Genomic DNA, 21,891 nt, shown 5'->3' on the forward strand with positions numbered 1-21,891 from the left:
GATAATAAGATACGGTATATCATGGCTTCATAATACATAAAAAAATCCTTTATTATGCAATTACATACAGGCTTTCTTAAATAAAAATACTCCATACTGCAAATAGTTTTTTTACATGTACTTTACTTTTATAAAATTTGGTGCGTGAAAGTGTGTCATCTATTACAGTGTGTAAAGTCTGAGAGGCTTGACAACAGCTGTGTGACCGATCCGGAGACTTTTCTGTCTGCCCTTTAATGATAAGCCCATTGTGGCAACTCCATTTCTGTGTATTGCAATCCCACAGTAAAATCGAACTCAAATGCTGCTCAGCTTCGTATCTGATAACTCTGTGGGGCATCCCATATTCCAATCAAAATCTAAATCCCTTTATTGTCACTCAACCATATACACAAGTGCAACAGTAGGTGAAAAACTTGGGTGCAGTTTCCGACCAACATGGCAGTATGACAGACATGAGACAGAATTGTAGATTACAAGTAACAGAGAATTACAATACTTTACAATTTAATTTTTCCTGTACACATTTACACAGTCAATATTTATGTGCAAGTGTTTAACCATCAAACAGTATCCAATATAAATAGCATAAGAAAAGTCTAAAACTACAAAGTTGGTTCAGAGCTCGCGACACGGCAGCTACTCTGCGCCATATTGGAATTTGCCCCATGAAATGTTTTTTTCTTTCTTTGGATTTTTTAAAAACACACTTCACTATAAAATGCTGCCATACAGTATGTTAACATGTCACATGACTTATTTCTGTAAGCATCAACAAATTCACTTCTACCAACTCGCAGATCTAAAAGAGTCGTAAAAAGTCGCCAGTTACAACACAAAGAGGGTGTCTTTTCAGAATGTCACGTCGTACAGTATCTGATTGAGTTTGTGTGTGTGAAGCCTGCATAGTCCACTCTCCATTAATTTAATGTTAGGCTGCCTATCATCATGCGCAGATGCCTATGGACACATAAATGGCCCTTTTGCGTGTGTGTGTTTGCGCAAGTGTGCGTAGCCCACTGAGCCTAATGATGTGGAAAGATAGCGTATGCCACTGCAGCGCCCGCCTTTATTTACAAACACACTTTCACACTCATATACACACGCCGGCGCTCATTAGCTGATCAGTACAGTTATGATAATTAACACATAAAACACAAGCTCTTTATTTGCCCCTCTCTCTCTCCCTGTCATTAAGATGATATCATTGAGCATTGAGATGGAATGGTTACGTCTGTTCATTCATTAGAGAATGCATCCATCTGGTGTGTTTGGGTGTGTGGGAGTGCGTTTAGCGGGCAGTGTGCCCATCGATCTGAAAGGCTTCATTAGATAAGTGCTGACATCACAGATTGATGTCTCTTTAAGGCAGCCTGCCACAGCGCTGACAAGGGAAATCAGAGATATTGACTCCCTGTGTGTGTGTGTGTGTTTAGAGGTAGTGTATGTAAAGTGAGTGCATGCATTATGGGAGCATGCATTATGCTTACAGGTGAATTTGTGGGTTGAAGTGTGTGTGCGCACCCTGTTCCTTTGCTTTAATGGGCTTCCGAGCTTTAGCCGTTCGCTAATGATTGTTGTTACACACTCCACTGTGCAGCTAAGGGCCTTGTCAAACTGTCAGCCTCACATACGCGTTTTCACACACAGCTTTTCAGACAACGAAAGAGAGTAGATTGGAAGCAAAGGGAATAGAGGGCTCGCAATATTTAGCTCATAAATCTGTTTAGGAGTAGCATTGCTCACACGGGCGCAAATGACGTCATACTGTTTATAACAATACATAATATTAACATGCAGAATATGAACATGCATTTTATTGTGCACTTTTCATTGCTTTTACTCAAAGCAACCTATAAATGATGAGAAGTAGAATACAAAGTCCTTAGATTCAGCAGTGTAAACAGAAGCTGTTAAAGAATAAATGATTGAAGTGAGAGTTTAAAGTAAATGTATTTAACTCATGCTTGGGAACATTGATAATGGATTGATAAGGCATGTCATTACCATTCAAAGTGTTTTACTAATGAAGATCATTCCATTGATTAACTCTGAACCGCTATTGATCACAGTTAAGATTGAGCCTCAGTGTGCATGTGTGTTAGGGAGAATATAGCTCTTTGTGCCTTTAAGGCTTTATTTGGTTATGTCACTTACTACAAAATAGCAATTAAGTTCCATTTGGAATGCTGTATATGCCTTCAGACCGTTGGAGAAAGTTGCAAAGATGCCTGTAATACAGAATTCAACGAATCCCGTGCCTGTTGTTTGCTGGTTTATTAAACAATTGGCCAGTTTAAAGTTGCTAATAAGGGTGTTGCACATGTGGCATGTTTTCCTGTTAAAATTTATTCCCCTGAACTCCACAGATATTCACTAAAATCATACAGAGTTGGTGAGAAAGTCTGCAGTTTCTGTCTGGGTCTCGTCATGACTAAAATCCTAGATTCTGTCTGGCTTTGCATATTTTTTTCCAAAACTACATGTTCTGTAACAACATGGTTTTTCATGGAACAACGTTCCTATCAACCAGTCAGATTTTAGGGATAGTTAAGTTAGGGCAATGACTAGTTTATTTGACAGGAAAGTTGTTCTAAAACTTACAAAAGATATGATTTTCTTTGTGTCTTCTAAGTGGACATTGTCGTTAGGACCATATCCATTAATGAAAAGTGTGTAAATATGAAAAATAGGCCTGCTAGAATATTATTTTTTTTATTTTTTCTAATTTAACATAAACGTTATGTGACACAAATGAAACTTCCTGTAGACCTCTGAAAAAAATCAAAACTGTTGAGTAGTTTTCATTTAATTGAATACAATTAATATACAATAAAATATGAATATAAGTGAATATTAATGTTACTAAATATTACGGTTGATATTACATATCAAATAAGTTGATGTATTTCAATCAAACAAAGACCAGAACATAACTTGGGGCCAGGCGTGTGTTTCCTATGAAACAGTGATGTTTTTTACATTAATGTTTATAATTGCTTTTTTGAGTCAACATTATAAAAATGACCTGCTACATCCTCGACTTTCTCACTTTGTTCTTGTTTTAGATAAGTCTCAGATCAAGTGTATACTGATCGTAGGTTTGGTTTATGTATTTTTCCAGAGCTGTGTTGATTTTAACGATAAAGTCAGCTTTTAGTCATGCAGAAAATGATATTTAACAGTGTAGTAGCGTTATAGAACGTCTCTCCTCCTTTCTTGTACTGTGTAAAGCAAAATGTAAAGTTGAAACTGAAAGTTTTCAGTATGAAATGAGCATAAATCGGAGTCTTTTGGGTGTTTAGTTTAGCTCAGGCAGTGTTAGCAGCCCCAGGCTGGATCCCCACTGGGCCCAGCTCACCCAAGGCCCTTCCCCCATTGGCTGCCTCCAGGAGATTAAAGAGAATAAATGCCACCTGATTGGCTGTTTAAAATTTCATAAGGCTTCGCGAAATATACGGCTTGGTTTTCATAATTCACGTTGTTGAAAGGTTTAACCTGTTAAAAGGGAAGAGGTTTTGATGTGGAGTTCATTTACATATAAAATGAGAACCCACAGGCATGTGCACAAAACCATTGCTAAGTCTGAAGTCTTTTTTACCAAACATCACTGTGTGGTGATAGTTTACCATAGTCTGCAGAGGCTAAGTGACCTACAACACTTAAAGCAAAGTAACGTTTTGAATCCATCATTACATTATTTCACATCACAGCGAAGAAAAACTACGTTTGCATTACATTTTCTTTCTGTCTTCTCTTTTCCAAGCCTCTGTTGATTCTCCGAGGGGGTCTTCAGGGTTTTATTCAGCTTGTCAGAAATTGTAATGTGTCTATTGTGGGACGTTTATTACAGAATTTTGTTGCAAGCCACTGATCAACAGAGCAATTAAAAACAATAAATATGGCATCCAGCTTTAGTTGCAGCTTAGACAATACAATCCCCTCCTGGTCGATGTGTTTGTTTGAAGGGAATAGTGGAGAAATGTCTCTCTCTCTTCTGTCTCTCTCACTGGTTTGTATAGCCGTGGTAAACGGATATTCCCATTTACACTAAATAATCGCATACCATTTGCAACACAGGATGAGTTTGTTTGTGTATACGTTTGCCATTGGGATTTTATACTGTTACGGAGATTAATTGAATTGTGCCAACTACATGTGTTAAGCACACAAAACTGAACTCTGTGCCAAAGGCAGAGATCCAACATATACAAGAAATATGACAGAAGAAGGAAGTAGTGGATAATGTTTGATTTGATATGTTATTTAAGCAGTTGAAAATGATTTGTGTTGTAATCGGCCGCATGCCACAGACGCTATCAATACGTCATTGTATTTAGCTCATCATATACCTGTAAGTTACAGAAAAACAGGAATCATTGCTTATACAGTTGTCAAACTAATGTCATTTTTCCTCTCACTGAACACATGCAAGCATACTCAAGTGAATGACTAGACGTGTACCGGTTGTCATGTACTGTGTGTCAACATGGCACACATGCCACCTTATAAATAACTTAAGAGGCTGATCTGGTGTTTCTGTGGGATTGGCGAGGTGGTGTTGGTGCCAAGTTCATGCGGCTCCGCTGAGGGCGATATGCCTTACCAAGATCCTGTGTAGGATAAGCAGAGGAAGCTGGCAGCATTAACATACTGATGCCGGAGGTCCTCAGCGGAAACGCCTCTTCAGTGCCTGTCTGCTCTTCCCTTCTTACTCCACTTCCGTATGTTTCTTCATCATTTCAACAGTTTTATTCCATGTTACATCCTACTCCTCCACCACACATTGCTCTATTTTGCCATGTATTTCCCCATATCGGAACAAGCTGAATCCAGTTGTTACTCAAAGGGTTTCACCTATTCTGTGGGAAGTGTAAAATACGTGGGTTGGTTTGAAAATCGGTGAGTGATTAGTTGTTGAGTCCGGAAAAGTCTGTTCTCTTGTGTTGGTAGGCTTAAGATTACACCCAGAAAGGCCGTTTTAAATTCTCAAACAACCAGAACACGGTGCATTAATTATCTTGAGACAAGACAAGATGTGATTTTAAAACACGCAGACTACCTGTGGTGGGATTTAACTTCTATCTGCCTACTAACTAGTTTCCCACTTTACAGACTGTGAAGTGTGTTGTAATCTGAAGTCAGTACGTGCGGGGCCTTCATGCCTTTCTGTGTCTACTGTGCCGGTTTTTGGGAAATGTAAAGTTGTGCAGAATTCAATTTAATACTACAGATAGAATGGGAGATTTTATGACAAAAATTGTGTTCTATTCAGCCAAAATGTTTAAAGCAACACTTTGTAGTCTTCGACCTTAAAATAATGTCTCAAATATTATTTTAGTAGGAGAACAACTCTCAACCGATCAAATTCTACAAATTCCGCTTCTACCTAAGCAGCCTCAGTGCTGCTATAACCACTGAATAAGTTCCGTGCTCGGGTCGGTGCACACTGCCCCGTCCATCCCCTGCCTGCGGAAGAGTGCTGCATGGTTTCCAAACAACTTTTTTGCATTCGTTTCTGTTCCATCAGGTTAGTCAGCAAATTAACGTGTATTGCCCTGCCTATGGGAACGTTTATACAGCGACAGCATTTAAGATACTAGAAACAGACAATTGCGCTTATTAACCCCATGGTGGAACCCGTGAGAAAATGTTCCAAAGTGTTGCTTTAAAGAGATAGTTCACCCCAAAATTCTAATTCTGTCATGAATTACTCGCTCTCTAGTTGTTCCAAATCTGGATAAATTTCTTTGTTTGGTTGAACACAGAAAACCATATTTGGACGAATGATTGTAACCAAACAGTTCTTGGACCCTATTGACTACCATAGTAAGAAAAATTACAATGGTAGTCAAGTGCCCCCGAACTGTTTGCTGTGGTACACTGTTCAAAATATCTTATTTTATGTTCAACAGAACAAATAAAGTATTTTTTTCCCTCTATAGTCTGTTTGGGTATAAGCATTCTTGGTAGAATGTTGCCGCTCAAGTCAGAGATTAAGTGTGTCTGTGTGTGTTATGTGATTCCCTTGTGTCGACTCCCTGCTCCTGTTTTGGTTTGTCAGAGCATCTGTTGTTCATGTCAGCCCCCTAGTCTGAGATTTGAGCATAACCTTTCCCTCTCTTCCTCTCTCCCTTGCTCTGATTAAAGGTAGGCCGGTAGCAGCGGGGCGAGTGCTTTTTAGAGCATTAAATCCAGCCACTGCAGATTTGCACACCAGTCGCTCATCTCTGTCAGGCGAATGCCAGAGAGACCTGGAGAGGAACCAGGGTCCACGGAGCTACATGGATAAGCCATTTGTATCTGTTCAGTGCTGTGAACAGTGATCAGAGAGTGTACTTCTGTATCTCATGGGGTGCATGTAGCTACGTGTACGCTGGTTTGGCCGTAAGTGTGGCATGATTTTGGAGAGGACAGGCGGTGGTCCCGGGAGAGGGCTAGGGGGCAGGGAGCCACCCACATCGTGTGTCCTTCCCACTAACTGCCCTCCAGCATTCCCTATATAACTGCTTTCCCTCCAGACCACTCCATTGATTCAACCTTTTCCACCTGCTGCTTCAGGTTAGCCACACAACTAAGTAGATTCATTGAGCGAGCGAGTGCGTGTTTGCATGTTTGTGTGATTTGTTTACCATTTGTCTCTCGAGACGGTTTATTCCTCTGCGGCCACATTTGTTTGTTACAGGTCAAGACAATGTTCATGATAAGATGCGACACTAGAAGGCATTTGACAGATGGCTTGTTAATAATGGTTTTAGGGGTGTTCCTGACTAAGGATTTATATAGTCAAATCAGAATTGTCACGTCTTGCCTGTAGTCGACTGATAGTCGAATCATACTCGTGTGTGCACACCTGCGTGCATGTGGAGATGACACCGGGTGTTTAAGGGTACAGCGCAACATTTATGCTCCAAAAACAATCACACATTTATTTACAGAATTTGTTTAGAACAGAATATATCTTTATAATAAATAAAAATAAGAATTGAAACGAAATAAGCCAGAATCAATCCAGAATCAAGTCACAATGTGCAAAATAAATGTGTTTAGGCAGAATGTCTGAAATGCAGGGAACATTCTTTTTTAAAACATTCAGTAAGTGGCAGATGTTTGAAAACTGTGTACACATTCATTTGCGAGTCATCTGGTGTTGTGTTCGGAACGTGCTGCTTCTTGTTAATGGTCTCATAGCACTGAGACGCTGAGAGACGCATCGTAGCCAGGCCTCGCGCTCATATGCGCCGCAGGTTTCGGTACCCAACCCTAAAAATGTCCCATTTCTTCACATCATAAATAATATTTTTTCCTGCGCAGTCCCCCACTGCCCATATAACCAAAATAGCATGATCCCCATTGCATAACACTTCTGCAAAGATTTGATTTCGAGATTGGTAGTCGAATCAGGCTCCTCCAATTGAAGCATCGAATCTTCGACTATTCGGGGTCACCCCAAATGGTTTACTTTATTTTAAACAGATATAGCAGCACACGATCGTTATTGATATTTCCAGTTCTTTTTATCTTCCTTGTACTGACTGTTTGTCCTCACATGGTCACGAGCGGCCTCATCTTCCATGAGGAGGGGTTTATCGCTGAGCCAATCCATGCTTTATTTTGTTAAACGTGTCTATTAGGCCTGTTCTAAGAAGGAAGGTACATCTCCTTTGAAGCATACATCCTTTGGTAAAACGTCAAGAGACTAATATTAGTAAATCACTTAATTCCGTGTCAAGGACTTCAGTATCCTGTTGAACAGGACACAAGTGCTAAACTAGGATCTGCTAGCTTAGAACCACACAAAAGCAGGTGAGTCGCAATGTTAGCACAAGTTATTAGATTCTATTATGAACTGTAGACACAACAGTTCACCCTTGTCCTAAAGCTGATGTTTGTCGAAAATGATTTAGTTCTATCATTCTCATTCAAATTAAAGTTTTTGTCAAGATGTCAATCATATGTACATTGTTTAAAATTTGATTTATTTAAAAAAGGGGATATACTTTATTTAAAGCGAGATGACTGGATCTAATACTGGTCCTGGGACAGTTATGTTGTAAATATGTTCAAAGCATTATTAAAAAAAACATGCAGTTTCAATGAATCGGTTGGAACGAGTCATTCGTGTGTGTGTCGTTCTGAACACAATATACGTTCACACTGGCGAACTCGCTGTGTACAGTATACGCTGATTCAACGATCCCAACCGCACAGCTTAAGACATTACAATGATGTACGTCATGTTAATTTAAGAAATTAAATGTATTTTAGTGCAGACAAACTGCTTTGAAACACAGCTAGCTCTTTTTCTGCAACTCTTTTTAGCGGCTCAGTGTGCTGAAATCGAAACTGTGGCGTAATAACACAAATGCAGTTACAAATGACAGTCTGTTAAATGAATGCAGCATTTCTTGTGAAGTAACCCGACATAATTTTTGTGAGAGTCTGAGGCGGCACGACATTCGACGGAGGCGGCCACCTCCAATTTCTCTACGAAGGAAAAACCCTATGTAATCATTCCTGTGGCAATAATTCTGTCAATATGACGCTCTGCTTGTTTCATAGCACCTCCAAACAACTTCAGTGGGAAACCTTTATTAACAACAATAGGGCAGGGAATGCAGTGTTGTAAACTGTTCGTTTTTTTAATCAAAGGCTCACCTGGTAATTTGGGTTTGTACGCTAATGATGTTTTGAATGAGTGTCAGAGACAAAAAATACCGTGGGAGAACATGAAGATGAAACCTTCACATGCCTCTCTCTTAAACAGCAGGTCAAGAGTTGAATTGAAGATCATGAATTGGAAACTTGTTCTTGACAGACAACATATTGTGTTTCACGTGTTTGTTTTCCAGTCAAACTTTGTTGTACAGTTTGTACAATGGCAGTCAGCCAAATCCTGCATGAAGAGCTTAAAGTGATACTTCACCCAAAAATAAAAAATGATGTCATCATTTACTCACTTTCGAGTTGTCCCAAATCTGTATGAATTTATATATTTGGAATAATGCTTATAACCAAACAGATATCAACACTCATTTACTCCCATAGTAGGAAAAATTACTTGATCTTTTTTTTTTGTTCTGTTGAACACAAAAGAAGACATTTTGAAGAATGTACAGCAAACAGTTCTGGCCTTTTTGACTACCATTGATTTTATCCTACTATGGTAGTCAATGAGTGTTGAGATCTGTTTGGTTATCATAAGCATTATTCCAAATATCTTTCTGTGTTCATCAGAACAAAGAAACACACTTCTGCTCCAAACAGATATCGAACATAGTTTATTGTCAAGTGTAAATGTAGTTTGTATAAATACTTATGTTGTTTAAAGTGAGTTAAATGTCCAATGTGAAACTTTTGGAGGATCTATTGACAGACATGCAAAATAAAACACATAACTCCGTATGTGTTCAGAGGTGTATAAAGACCTTATGAAATGAAGCGTTATGTTTTATTTCCTTAGAATGAGCTATTTCTATCTACATAAACCGAGGGTCCCCTTACATGAAACTGCAAATCTCGTTTCTACAGTAGCCTAAACGGACCAACTGCTCAATCTCCTCAGGAAAAGAAGCGAAAACATGACAACATCTTAGTTCTCTGTCAGCCACCATAGTGTTTCGAAAGGGAGGAACGGAGTGAGTCGGGGTTCCAATTTGAAATCTCACCTCTAGATGCCGATAAATTTCATTCACTGGACCTTTAACTCAGATGGTTAAGATTTGTCCACTGAGAGTTGACCTTAAATAGAAGATCAATTGATGCTTACAGAAAAATGTTGCTCGGGAATGCGTTTATCAAGGTTTTTTAAGCATGAGAGCGAAATATGTTAGGGCATTTGATTTATAGATGTCTATAGTTTGTTTTTTTCTTCCTGACTGAAGTCCACACACAGTAGCCTACACACATGCATGCACATATACTGCGTTCTTATTCACCGTAAGCAAAAATCCTCTCTCCCCATCAAATATTCATCCAGGCAAGCTGCTGAATGATTTTCTGTCTGTTCCAGCAGTGTTCAGTGACTGGCTGCAGGTGGACAGAGCGAGTCAGGAGTCATTAGGCCTGAAGAGGCTGCAGGGTCCTCAGATTTCCAGGAGGGAGGGAGAATGGATGGTGACATGTTGATGTTGTTCTTAGTATGTTAGGATTCCCTTGAGAGAATGAGACACCTCCCCCAAAACCCCAAACCTGTCCACTTCTCTACATCTCTATATTCCTTTACCCCTTGCTCCTTCTGCCATGTTTTTATTCATTCTACTCGCAGCCTCTATAATTCAGAGACAGACGGACGGTAACTTTCTGTACTTTGTTTCGGTTGTTTCGTTCAAGGAGTAAACAGTTGTGCAAAAATGTAATCTCCCAGATTGACTGTACTGTCTGGACCATGCTTGTTTTATCTCAGGCACTGGCCTTAGGCCAGCTGAGGGTCTGCGAGTCTGAGCCCCTTTAGCAATCCACCCCGCTGTTTCCAGATAACCAGTTAACCCCCTAAGCCGGTCAACTCGACGTCTGCCATAGCTGAGCTCTGTGGGCGAACACAGCCATCCAAAGCGGTTCAAGGAGATTACGGTCCAGTTTATTCAGCTTTAATTGAAATCTTTTAAAGCAGAGGAAACAATTACTGCTGCTAAATACAGCAATGCTGAATTATACTTACAAAACTTAAAGGTCAGATCGGGAGGAATCAAATTGTCCCTGATGTACAAAACTTCCTAACCAGTCCAATAGCAATATTTATTAGCATTTGGTGTGGCTGAAAGTTCTTATAGATTTCACTTAGATCGAAACAATACATTTTGTGCATTTTAGCTTTTTTATGTCGTCAATAATAACAAATCCCAAACTGAACCAGGACTGGAAAACTGTAGATTCCTCTGTTATTAATGTCCTTCCTTAAAAAGGTTTTACTGGAACCTGAAACAAATCTCATCCATCTTTCCTCTGCCATTGTTAATGTATTTGAACAGCATCATTCCCATTGTCCCTTAAGTACCTTCTCCACTTCAGTTGTAATTGTGCCCTTTAGCCTCAATCTCCTTATTAGACCTTAAGGTGTAAGGCCACTGCTATAACACAACGGCTTCTGTAAACCCTCATTGTGACTTTTTATTTGCTTGTTGACGCTGGTAAAGCTCAGTTAGTGTAGACAAAGGGCTGGGTACATTACACACTTTCCTTATATCAATGTATGTGAAATATCCATTCTGTTCACAACAAAGCTAACCTGTTTGATTTTGTCAGCCATGTTTACCTATCCCTTCAACTACAGTGCTCTGTTACTGTTAACACACACACTAACACACACCTAGAGCTGTACTAAACAAACGTCCTTTTAAACAAACACACACTTAACACATTTACACTGAAAGTTTGTCTTTTAATTTGCTCCCTCTGTTTCTTTCCTTCTTTCTCCCTAACACACACTGCTTAAACACACATTCTCTTCTTCTTGCCCATGTCTGTGATTCGGATACCTGCTTGTAGAAGTGCCCCAGGGGCCTGCTTGGCCTGGCCGTTCCCTTAAACAAATTGTTGCCAGTTCACAGGCTTTTAAATGCCACACTGTTTTAATTACACCATTTACTTAATAGGCTGCAAAAGCGCTTTTCACACAGCAGGAGGAGCAGGTGATTCAGGATTTTAAACACCTTTGGCCGTGTTGTCAAATTCTTTCATCTCTTCTCGTAAATTTGTATATCAGTGTTTTGAAAATCGGTGATTCTCTAGCTGCACCTCTCTCTGATTTCTTATATTTCTGTCACCTGATGACATCATCGCTCTCGCATGCCATACTCTTAAATTACTCCAACAGCCCATTTGCACGTCACACATCGTATTTCACATGTTCTTATTAGCAGCTGTCGTTTGTGAGAACGTGACAGTTAGCACCCGCGGCTCTCTAAACATAGCTATTTCTTGGAAACTGAGACTGTTTTGTCCTCTGCCTTATAATACGTGGTAAACGTCCTATGACCTTTATTAAGGTAGCAAACAAAAGCGTATGTTTGTCAGAACACATCTCTATTTGTTCTAAATGGGATGACATGAATTCATTCATGTTGTTTGTACAGAATAATGATACAGTGTTACACAAGTATCAACACCCAAAAGCTGCCTCTCTTTTCTTTTTTCCTCCACCTTCGCTGTAATCATCTAATCACTTTAATGCCATCCATCAATCTTATATTCACCTTTTTAATTTGGTATTTTTATGAACTTGCCTGCAGGGTTTTAACTAATAATTAGGGTAGTTTTCGCTATTGTTCTTCACGTAGGTTGTTATTGTGTTCACTCAACTTAGCTAAAAGGGTGCTTTTAAAGTGTGAATTTATTGTAAACAAACTGCATGTTAAAACGTATTACAATTAATAAAGATGTCAATAGTTTATAATAAATTAGCAGTGTGATCATGATACATGTTTATGCTTTTCTTGTAATTTTTTTTCTTTTTCTTATACCTGATGATGCTTGTCTTTCTAATGAAGTGTTTTATAATGCTGTTGTCACAATCGGTAAGTGCAGAAGTCCTATTGACCCTGATCATGTGATCACGGTCAGATTTGGGTCACCGAGTTGGCAATACACAGTATCTATTAGAACGAGACATTTCTTTCTTAAGCGTATCGGTGTCTTAGTGTAGAAGTACGCAGGTGTATGTTCATGTATTTATCCATAAGAATGATTCTTTTACTGGTACATTTTTCAGAGCAGCAGGTTTGTATGCTTGCGATGTGGCATTCAGACATTTACCTTGTTAAACACACTGTTAGTGTTCCCAGCCACTTCCTGATCACTCAAAGATTTATTGGTTCTCAAACACTCCCCTGTGAAAAACTGCAAACATTCAGAACCTCATAACCTCCTCTCCCTTAGGCACTTCTCTCTCTCTCTCTCTCTCTCTCTCTCATACACACACTCGCACACAAACCCATAAAATGCCTCTTCCTTTTACTAACCTCTCCATATTTCTTTCGGGCAATGTAAATAAACACCACCGGAGCTGAAAAACCCTAGTGTCTTTTAAAGCCACTAATTAGTTTAAACCCAGAATATCAAAAGTTGGTATTTGGCAGGCTGTCATCTCAGTAGGTGACAGGATAAAATGCACAAATGTGTCAGGGTGGAGTTTCTAGGTGATCTAAGACACTATTAATTAATATGAGCACTATTTATTTTTGCCTTGATGATACCCACACCAGACACTAGAGCTGCGTGGTCTGGGTGGTACACCATGATGCTTTATTCAGGCCAAGTGTCATTTAAAGTGACAGTTCACCCCAAAATAACAATTCTGTCAACCTTTATTCATCCTCGAGTTAGGGCTGGGCCGATAGACGATGATCGCCGATTGCTGACGGCCATCACAATGTTGGGCCGGCATTGTGGTTCCCCTGCATGACGTAATTTTCGCCATCAGGAGGTTCTGCGGTCATCCTCACATCCCGTATGCGTACAGCACGACAAATATTGACAGCCGAGTCCAAAGTATGACATTCTGCGCATGTGTAGAGCACGCCATACGCGCTTTTTGGTGGTCGAGTATGATTTGTAAGCTGCGAAACGCCTGTGTGCGCGAGACTTGACAGATGTGGAACGTGAAAGCAAACAGTGAATCGTACTAACCCGCTCACGTTGTGTCTCTGTAAACTTGTCAATGACGATCTGGACTGTGCGGGTCTGCGATGGCAGTGGGAAACATCAGTCTGACCCAAGCAGTTGACTTATAACGTTTAGAGCCTACACTTCTGGGCTGAAGATCCACTTGTCTTTCTACGTGAAGTACCTACTTGAAGAAATTCAAAATGTACAGGGCGTACATGCGCAAATACTTGTTGAAAAGTACGCTGTCTGTAAAACTGGTGGCAAGACCCGATTTGGTGGCAGTCTAGAGCCCTGATGTAATTGTTTTTAATGTTTTAGCAGATGGCCATCCAGCAAAGTAATATAACACCGCCCACCCCCCCCCATGTCATCGTCAATCACAATGTTTCACTGTAGGCATCGTCCGATGCCAATTTGGTAGACATCGCAAACCCTACCTCGTGTTTTTTCAAATCTTTATCAATTCTTTTTTTTTTTTAATTACACAGAGAAAGACAATTCTTGACTACCGTAGTAGGAAAGATGACAATTCAAAAGTGTCACATAACTGTTTGCCTTCCTGCATTCTTCAAAATATATTTTGTGTTCAACAAAACAAATAAATTTAGAAAGCATTTTTTTTCCTACTATGGTAGTCAATGGTGGCCATGTACCTGGTTCCAAGCATTCTTCCAAATATCTTCTCTGTGTTCATCTGAACAAAATTATTTATTCAGATTTGGAACAACTTTTTGGGGGAACTGTCCCTTTAACAGCACTGACTGACAAACGACAGTGAACCTGTGACTGTTGCCCCTTCACACACCTCTCCTTATTACAACCTGTCTCTCTGTGCAGTAAAGAATCAAGTGTGCTGTAAACCTGTGCTGGTGTTGACATCTGGCTGTGTTCTTTCATGAGGCCTGGGGGGGCGATAGGAGGGGCGTGTGAGATAATTTGTTACGGTGTTAACAGGCTAATAGACGTCCACCTGGTTTGGAGAGTTCAGAGACAGTAGTGGCCTCCTCTGCTATCAGCTTAATACCCCTTTTATTAGACCAATTATGAGAGCTGTTTAGAGGGTGTCGTTCTTGTGTGTTTTTTGCATCATCTGGTTGGGTTAGGACCCAGACGACCAGGCTCACCACATCAAACGACCCTGTCTGAGTAAAGGTGTGCTGGCTGGGTCTGTCCCCGTTGTGCCTCAGCCTGTGTGTCCTACAAGAGTTTGTTTCATGTGGTCTGTTAAGAGCTGCTGGGGTACAGATGTAAAGGGCCTGCTGCCTCTGGTGGACCCGTTGCCTGCTAACCAATTATAGTTCCACTTATTGTCTCCAAATGGGAAAAGAAAGAGAAAAAATCAAAACAAGTTTGCTCTGTTTTTCAGGAGTGATTAGCTAGAGGAAGTGCCAGATCAGATGTTTGTTTCATTAGTCAGGGCGTTCACAAAGAATAACCTGTCATTACTTTACCCACACGCACAACAACCCACGCACACACTCTTACATTCTTCCTTGACTTGTTCAAATTAAGACATGGCAAATACTAAAATAGTGATTTATCATTTTTTATATGTTTTTTGGGGGGCTATAAATTGATTTATAAATTGATGTACTGGACATTTACCATAATAGCTGTAACTATACATTTAGCTATGTCAGAGCTATATTCTTTTTGTCAGATGCACTGTACAAAGGTTTTTGCTGCCCTAATTTATTTTTAATGCAATCTAATTACTTGTCATTATTAGTTGTTAAAACTTAACATGATTTAATATTGTAATTTACATGACTTAATCTCATACAATTTCTGTTCAAATCTAAATAAAGCTAACAATGTTTTTAAATCACTTTATAACAGTGAAGTCACTCCAGTTTATCTCACAACCATGTTTGAAATAACTAGTTCAAATCAGGTTCACAAAATCTTTCTCCGTTTAAGTCCGTTTCATTTCAAAAGGATCTGTCTGGTTTAAGAAAGTCTGGTTACGACGAAGCACGCTTTTAGAACCAGACAGGCCTTTTTTATAGTTATAGTTGGGTCTGTCTGAGGGCTTGAATCTGGTGAAGATGTTATCTGCACGCTGTGTACTAGTATATTGCTGATGTGATTGCTTGCATGGGCCTCGGAGCTCTACTGTGATTTACGATCAACTCACTTGTTTTTGCACGACCCGTTTGATGGCATTCTCAGAATGAGGCACATCACCGCCAGAAACTGTAAAACTACACACCTGCACACTAGCTCTCACACATACACCCTTCACACCTGTGCGCATGAAATGAGAAAGAAAAGTTTCAACGCTTCACATTAGGCGCCTGTAGACCACAAGAGTTTGCATAGACAAGCCGGTGTACAAATAGGTCTTATCGCATGCAGATACGGGATAGTGCCGGCCTAACCTCACTGTAATGTCCTAATCAAACAGGCCCATTTGTAGCTGCATGGTTGTAAATGATCTTCTGATTGGCTAATGCAATTAGCATTGTCTACAGTCTGTGTACCCAGCATTTTAGCCCTACATCTATCAGCGTAATGGTGGCGGGCAGAAGCTCTGATGTTGTCTAATAATGGCATTTTACTCCCTTTGAGAGAGGGGGGGCAGGTAATGTACGACCTCAGATGTGAAGTCCAGCGCTTTGCTATAAACCACAGCGATATGTCAAAGAGTGAGAGGGAAAGTCCAACTGAAAAGAGGTTTTAATCATTTCATTTATCAGTTCGCTCTTGCTTTTCGCTCCCCCGCTCCTCTCTAGTTTATCTCCTATGAAGGAGGATATAGAGAAAGAGAGCGAGCGAGAAATCGATACGGAGAACATTACAGTAAAATGTATTGATCAGACACAGAGAGAGGCTTGCGTGCAACGCAGAGATGGCCTAGTGATGCAATGCTTAAAGGAATTTATCCACTGCCTTCTGCATTAACCTTTTATTGACTGCTTTGCCTGTCCATAATTAACACTCACTTTAGCTAAAGTGGTTAGTTTCAGCTGGGACGGCAGGTGTGTGTGCGGGCGAGCGCAGACCGGGCAGACCGGAGTCGAAGTTCAAACGCGCTAAACGTGCCGGGTGGGAGTGTGTGAGCCGCCCCCCAGAAGAACAGAGGTGATAGATCTCCCTCCGCATTCGCTTGCTATTCCTGCAGGCCTGGCTGTCGGGTTATAGAGTTTCAGAGCAAATTGAAATGAATGATTGTAACGTCGATCTCTCTTGAGCGCGGGTCAGATGGGAGAGGTAGACTGCATCTTGAAGAGGTTAATCTGTATGGATGGTTGGCATACATTTTCAAATATACTTCCAACAATCCATACACACACGCGCGCACACGCACACACACTTTACTCTTAACCAGTTTCTGGAAGAAAATGTGACATGAGATCACATACTGATTATTGGAACAGTGGATTTTAAGAAGCTGCTTAACCTTAGAGTTTATTGGATGCTGCAATTTTATGCAACATGTATTTTACGGAATTTTAATTTAGTAAACTCGCTATTGTTGACTGGGTGTTAAACACACTCGGTTTCATATATTTTCCTTGACCTTAGTACATCAAACAAGCCAGACATCCATCACTCCCTTCCACTTCACCGGTCCTTGTGACCTCACCTAATAATTATAACATCATCATTTACAGTTTTAGCACTGCTCCTTAACTGTCCCCTCTAAAGTTTGTACGTCTAAGGGTGTATTTTAGTTTCTTATGGCACACAGCCTCTTTTACAGTCATCTGTTTACTTTCGTTCCCTCTTCTCTGTCTGTTCCAATAATCCAGCAAATGATGAGAGAGTTTAAACTCACACTCATAGACCAGGCCCTCGTATTATTTATGAACTGATGTGCTACATTAGGGTACTTAGTGCATGTTAACGGATGTTATTGTCAAGCCCTGATGCAATATGAGGATGATATATTGTAGCGCAATATGCTAATTTCACCCTCGGTGTGTAATGCAGCCTCTCATGTGGCCGGTGGAGTTGGAGAGACAGCACTTAACTAGAGAGCCACTTCACCATTAAGTGGCCCTTACAAAATATATAACCGCAAATAGTGTCAGAGAGGGGCTGTCCTCTGACCACCGGACAGCACGGACTCATCCATAACACCGGCCTCCTCCAAGCACGACTGGAGGTGGATGAGTTTTTACTGTTGGCTGAGATTGCAAAGAGACGTGTGTTTGTAGGAGACATTTTTGAGATCAGTTTGTGGGCAAAGTGTGCTTCTTCATTATTTAAAGAGGAACCATAAAAATGACTTGGTTGTTAGAGTTTTGAAATTCAGTTGGTTTTGAAGGTCCAGTGTATGAAATGTAGCTGCATCTCGCGGTAACGCCCGTCTCTGGAGCGGGAGCAGCGTGTAGGTACAGCATTGGTGTGTGAACTTCATCAAAAAGCTTTTTTTATGTTGACTGTATCATTTTGATTTGTTTTATCGGTCTGATTCATGCTCTTTTAGATCCACGTAGTACAAGTTATTATTAAAAAGCCATCATGTTTGAAGGATACGATTTAAGTCACTACAGGGTTTACAATCTTTTTTCTCTCACACATGCCTAATATATGCATATAACATGATGTCTATGTAGTTTTATCTGTTATGATGACAGTGGGGTTGAGACAGTACACTGACAGCATAATGCAATCGTTTTCCCCTTATTCATATGTAATATAAGCATAAAATTTGCATAACAAATGTGCTGTTGTGGTTTGGCCCAAGAAAAACTCCTGACAAACGTGTTTTTGGAAGTCATAGCCACTGTTAAGAACACGTTAGACACCACTTACATGTTTTAAAGTTAAACGTTTTTTACTGTCAATACATCTGCATTTTGACTGTAAAGAGTGCACTGTCGCTTTAATTGAGCGTGAGCAGTGCAGTATAAATTGACTGCCCACTGAAATCATCGGTGCACTGCTGCTTATGCACCGCTTCTGCTCCTCCAGCACGCGCTGCTTACGTGTGCGGTATGAATGCTCTCATCTGTTAGGGTTGCGAATTGCAACCAACAGCTCCATCGCTCGCCCCTCTCTTTCGAGGCACTACAGTGGCTGACACAGCAATAAGATGTCGTCACATTTAAGTTTCTTTGTCAAAGAAGATAACATCATATGTGGATAGAAATAGCTAATTTTAAAGGTAATAAAAACATAACGCTTCATTATGTAGGGTCTTTATGCACCTCTAAAGAGTATGTGTATTATATTGCATATCTGTCAATAGATCCTATGATGTGGGATAAGTTACACACTGTACTTGAATATTTATGTAATGAGATTCATTCGATATCAAATGTAACCTTCCCTATGCTTTAAAGTTAGTTGAACATCCACAGTTGAACTGTGTTCTGAAATCTCCAGAAAGTGTTGTCACTCCTCGGGCAACGAGCCTGTCCCTTCATATTAAATTAGGATTTTTATCTTTTACATTAAGAGCATTACACAATTACCTTTAATGTTAAGTTGTGATTGCTCTTCACGCCTAGTTGAAAGGCCATGGTAATCTTTTCCAACGTTTCGGATTAAGGGCAGAAATTCTCTTTTTCTCTTTTGTTTTTGGCTCTTGCACACACAAACAGACATACACAAAAGAGATTCTTCCTCACACACCCAGTTTGTGAGAAGTTATATTGTCGTATTTAGGGGCAAACCACACTGTCAGTGTGTTATTGGTGTGACACAGTGAAATGCAACAACATCAAAGTAGCTCTATGGAATTAAAGCCACAGGCTTCACCTGCCCAGGTGTGAATGACTGAGATATTAATCAGTTCGGGCCAGGTGTGTTTAGATTGTGATTTACACTGCTTACACTTGTAGGATTGCAGAAGTGAATTCCTGAGGCTAAGTTCAAAGGAAGAACAAGGGGATGATACCATACCACACACAGACGTGCATGCTCTCGCTTAAACACACACACACCCAACCTGCGCATGCCGTGTAGTCCTTTACACCGGCATAAACGTGTCATTAAAGAAGGTTATTGTGTGTCGTAAACAAATTAGGAAATGACCGAGTGGACCGCCCCTAGACAAACACACACTTCTTTGTGTGATTAGGACAAAATTGACTCTTCACACTCATACACATTAGTTTGAGGATGCAGAGCCCTTAAAACTGCAGCATACTGTTGGCATCAGTCATTTAAATCTTTATCTTGCTTTTTCTCCCAATAGATGCCAGTCCAGCCTGGCACAGACCTTGCCGCCTGAAGAAGCGCCTGTCGATCGACCCTACTGGAGTAATGAAGACCCTGACATGCCCCTCCCATTTGACCTCTCAGACATCATCAGCCGTGTTGAGTCACTTCTCTGGAGGTGCTTGATAAATGCTTATGAATAAATAGAACATAATAGATGAATACAGTAAAGCATAAATGGATCTATTGTGAATTATTTCTGTTTTTTCTCCTAGAATGTAAAGGAGAGAGAGAGAGAGAAAGAGAAAGAGAGAGAGAGTGAAAGGAAGAAGGATTGTTATGTGGTGAATGATAAAAGAGAGAAGGTCACAAAAATAAAACACACACCTGTTCACGTTCTACCCTGACTCACTTCACCTGAAGACCAACTTTTTTCTTTACACACCACTTTGAGGTCCCCTCGAATGGACTGGCGGATATTTGGATGATAAAGGGTGACATCTGGATGGGACATTTTATTTCGTGTTTCATCAGTATCGTTTACTATCACTTTAACAATAGTGATACAATGACCATGCATAGAAACATATCAGTAGTAGTATACAGTACCTATTCATCAGTATATGTATCCATAAATAAGTTTCAGTTCTCCATAAATCCTTTGAAGCTTTGATCTTTTGGACAGGCATCATATAGATGTATACAGTAAACACGGTTCACTTCTCTTGTGTGTGTGTGTGTGTGTGCACGCGTGCGTGGAAGTGTGTTCGTGCGCTAGTCTGTGTGCCATCTTTAGAGGATGAAAGCAGGATAGAGTCCCACTTAAAATAAAATGACACCACGGAATAAACGTCATGGCATCTTTAACACGTCAAACATGTGCAGTTGCCTTTTGTCTGGCATTTTTGTTGAATTGAAAAGTGCTTTTTGCCTGTGTGTCTGTTTGATTATTTTTAGTAAAAAAGACGAGGTAAAAGTTTTAAAATTAACTTTGTTAATCATGTTTGTCCTTATAGGTGCATGCAGGTTTGAGGCACGCACATGTGTAATTGTTTAGAGCTTTTTATTTCTGTGTGTGATCGAATCTGTGAGTGTGTGTGTGGTGTGTGTGTGTGTACATAAGATGTTTCTTTCCCAAGCTGAGTAGTGTTGATAGGCTCTAGGAGAGCTCGCAACCCTTGCATCCCATAATTCTCACTGCACATCAGCTCCTAACCTTTCAATAACATCTGCCTATCTCTGAAATGCTGCCGGTTTGGGAGGAATGCACTTCAACATCTTTTTTAATGACTGAAGGATGAAGAAAAGCACTCTGGCGTCCTTTGAGCGAATGGAAAAGGGATGACTGTTGAGGCCAAGCAGCTTTCTTTATATGTTTTTCTGTGTCATCAGTGTTAATGTAGAAGGTCCATATAATAGTATTCGATGAAGACGCTTAAATGTGTTTTTTACTTTTGAAGTTTTAGAGTTTTTATTGGTTGCCAAATAATGTGTTTCTGCTGAGTAAATGCTGTGAGGTTGGTATATAAATATATATATATGAATATATAATCTTTCTTTCATTGTGGTTTTCTGTATTCTTCCTCCGGAGTGCCACAAACCCCACTGCTTTTCTGAAAGTGTGTGCAAAGCAAGTTAATGATAGAAATAAAATTCAATGCTTGTTTAGTAATCAGTACATGGTCAGTCATTCTTTCTATAGATTTGTAACCATCATAACAATGATTTGTGTACATATAAACAGTTACAGATGTTCAGTGTTATTTGTATGTGTGTGTCCACGTTGCCTGTAGGTATTGAACATGTTTCCGTTGGTTTGTAGGTGAGTGATGGATGGAAAAGCCTGAGGTAAGCATGTGAGCAGCAAATGGCCATACAGTTAACCTTAGACATGTCTGCACAGGTATGCATTGTTCTGTGAAAGGACGAAGGTCATCAGAAGTTGCTTTTATTAGTAATGGTGAGAGAAAGATGACCAGGTGCTTGTGGAAATCAATGCTGGTGTGTTAGTAAGGATTTTCCAGCATCATGAAGACCAAATGTCTTTAATCATCTACATTACGGAGACAAGGCAACAACTGATCACAATAAGAGATGTCTTTATTCATCTAGAATTCTAGCAAATGTTTGTGCGAGGTTAGGTTTAGGTCATAAAAAACAATTGCAGGCCCC

The 21,891-nt window shown here is 40.1% G+C and overlaps 1 protein-coding gene across 1 annotated transcript in view; it reads left to right on the forward strand.

The window, feature by feature from the left end:
* fto (FTO alpha-ketoglutarate dependent dioxygenase) overlaps window positions 1–21,360 on the forward strand; it is a 122,788-nt gene extending 101,428 nt beyond the window's left edge. The window contains exons 9-10 of the mRNA XM_056753586.1: window positions 19,757–19,897; window positions 19,995–21,360. Coding sequence (XP_056609564.1) covers window positions 19,757–19,897; window positions 19,995–20,001 — 148 coding nt within the window. The 3' untranslated portion in view covers window positions 20,002–21,360. The remainder of the gene's footprint in view (window positions 1–19,756; window positions 19,898–19,994) is intronic.
* The last annotated feature ends 531 nt before the right edge of the window (window positions 21,361–21,891 follow it).

Source organism: Triplophysa dalaica, chromosome 1 (genome assembly GCF_015846415.1).
Source record: "Triplophysa dalaica isolate WHDGS20190420 chromosome 1, ASM1584641v1, whole genome shotgun sequence".
NCBI classification, from domain to species: domain Eukaryota; kingdom Metazoa; phylum Chordata; class Actinopteri; order Cypriniformes; family Nemacheilidae; genus Triplophysa; species Triplophysa dalaica.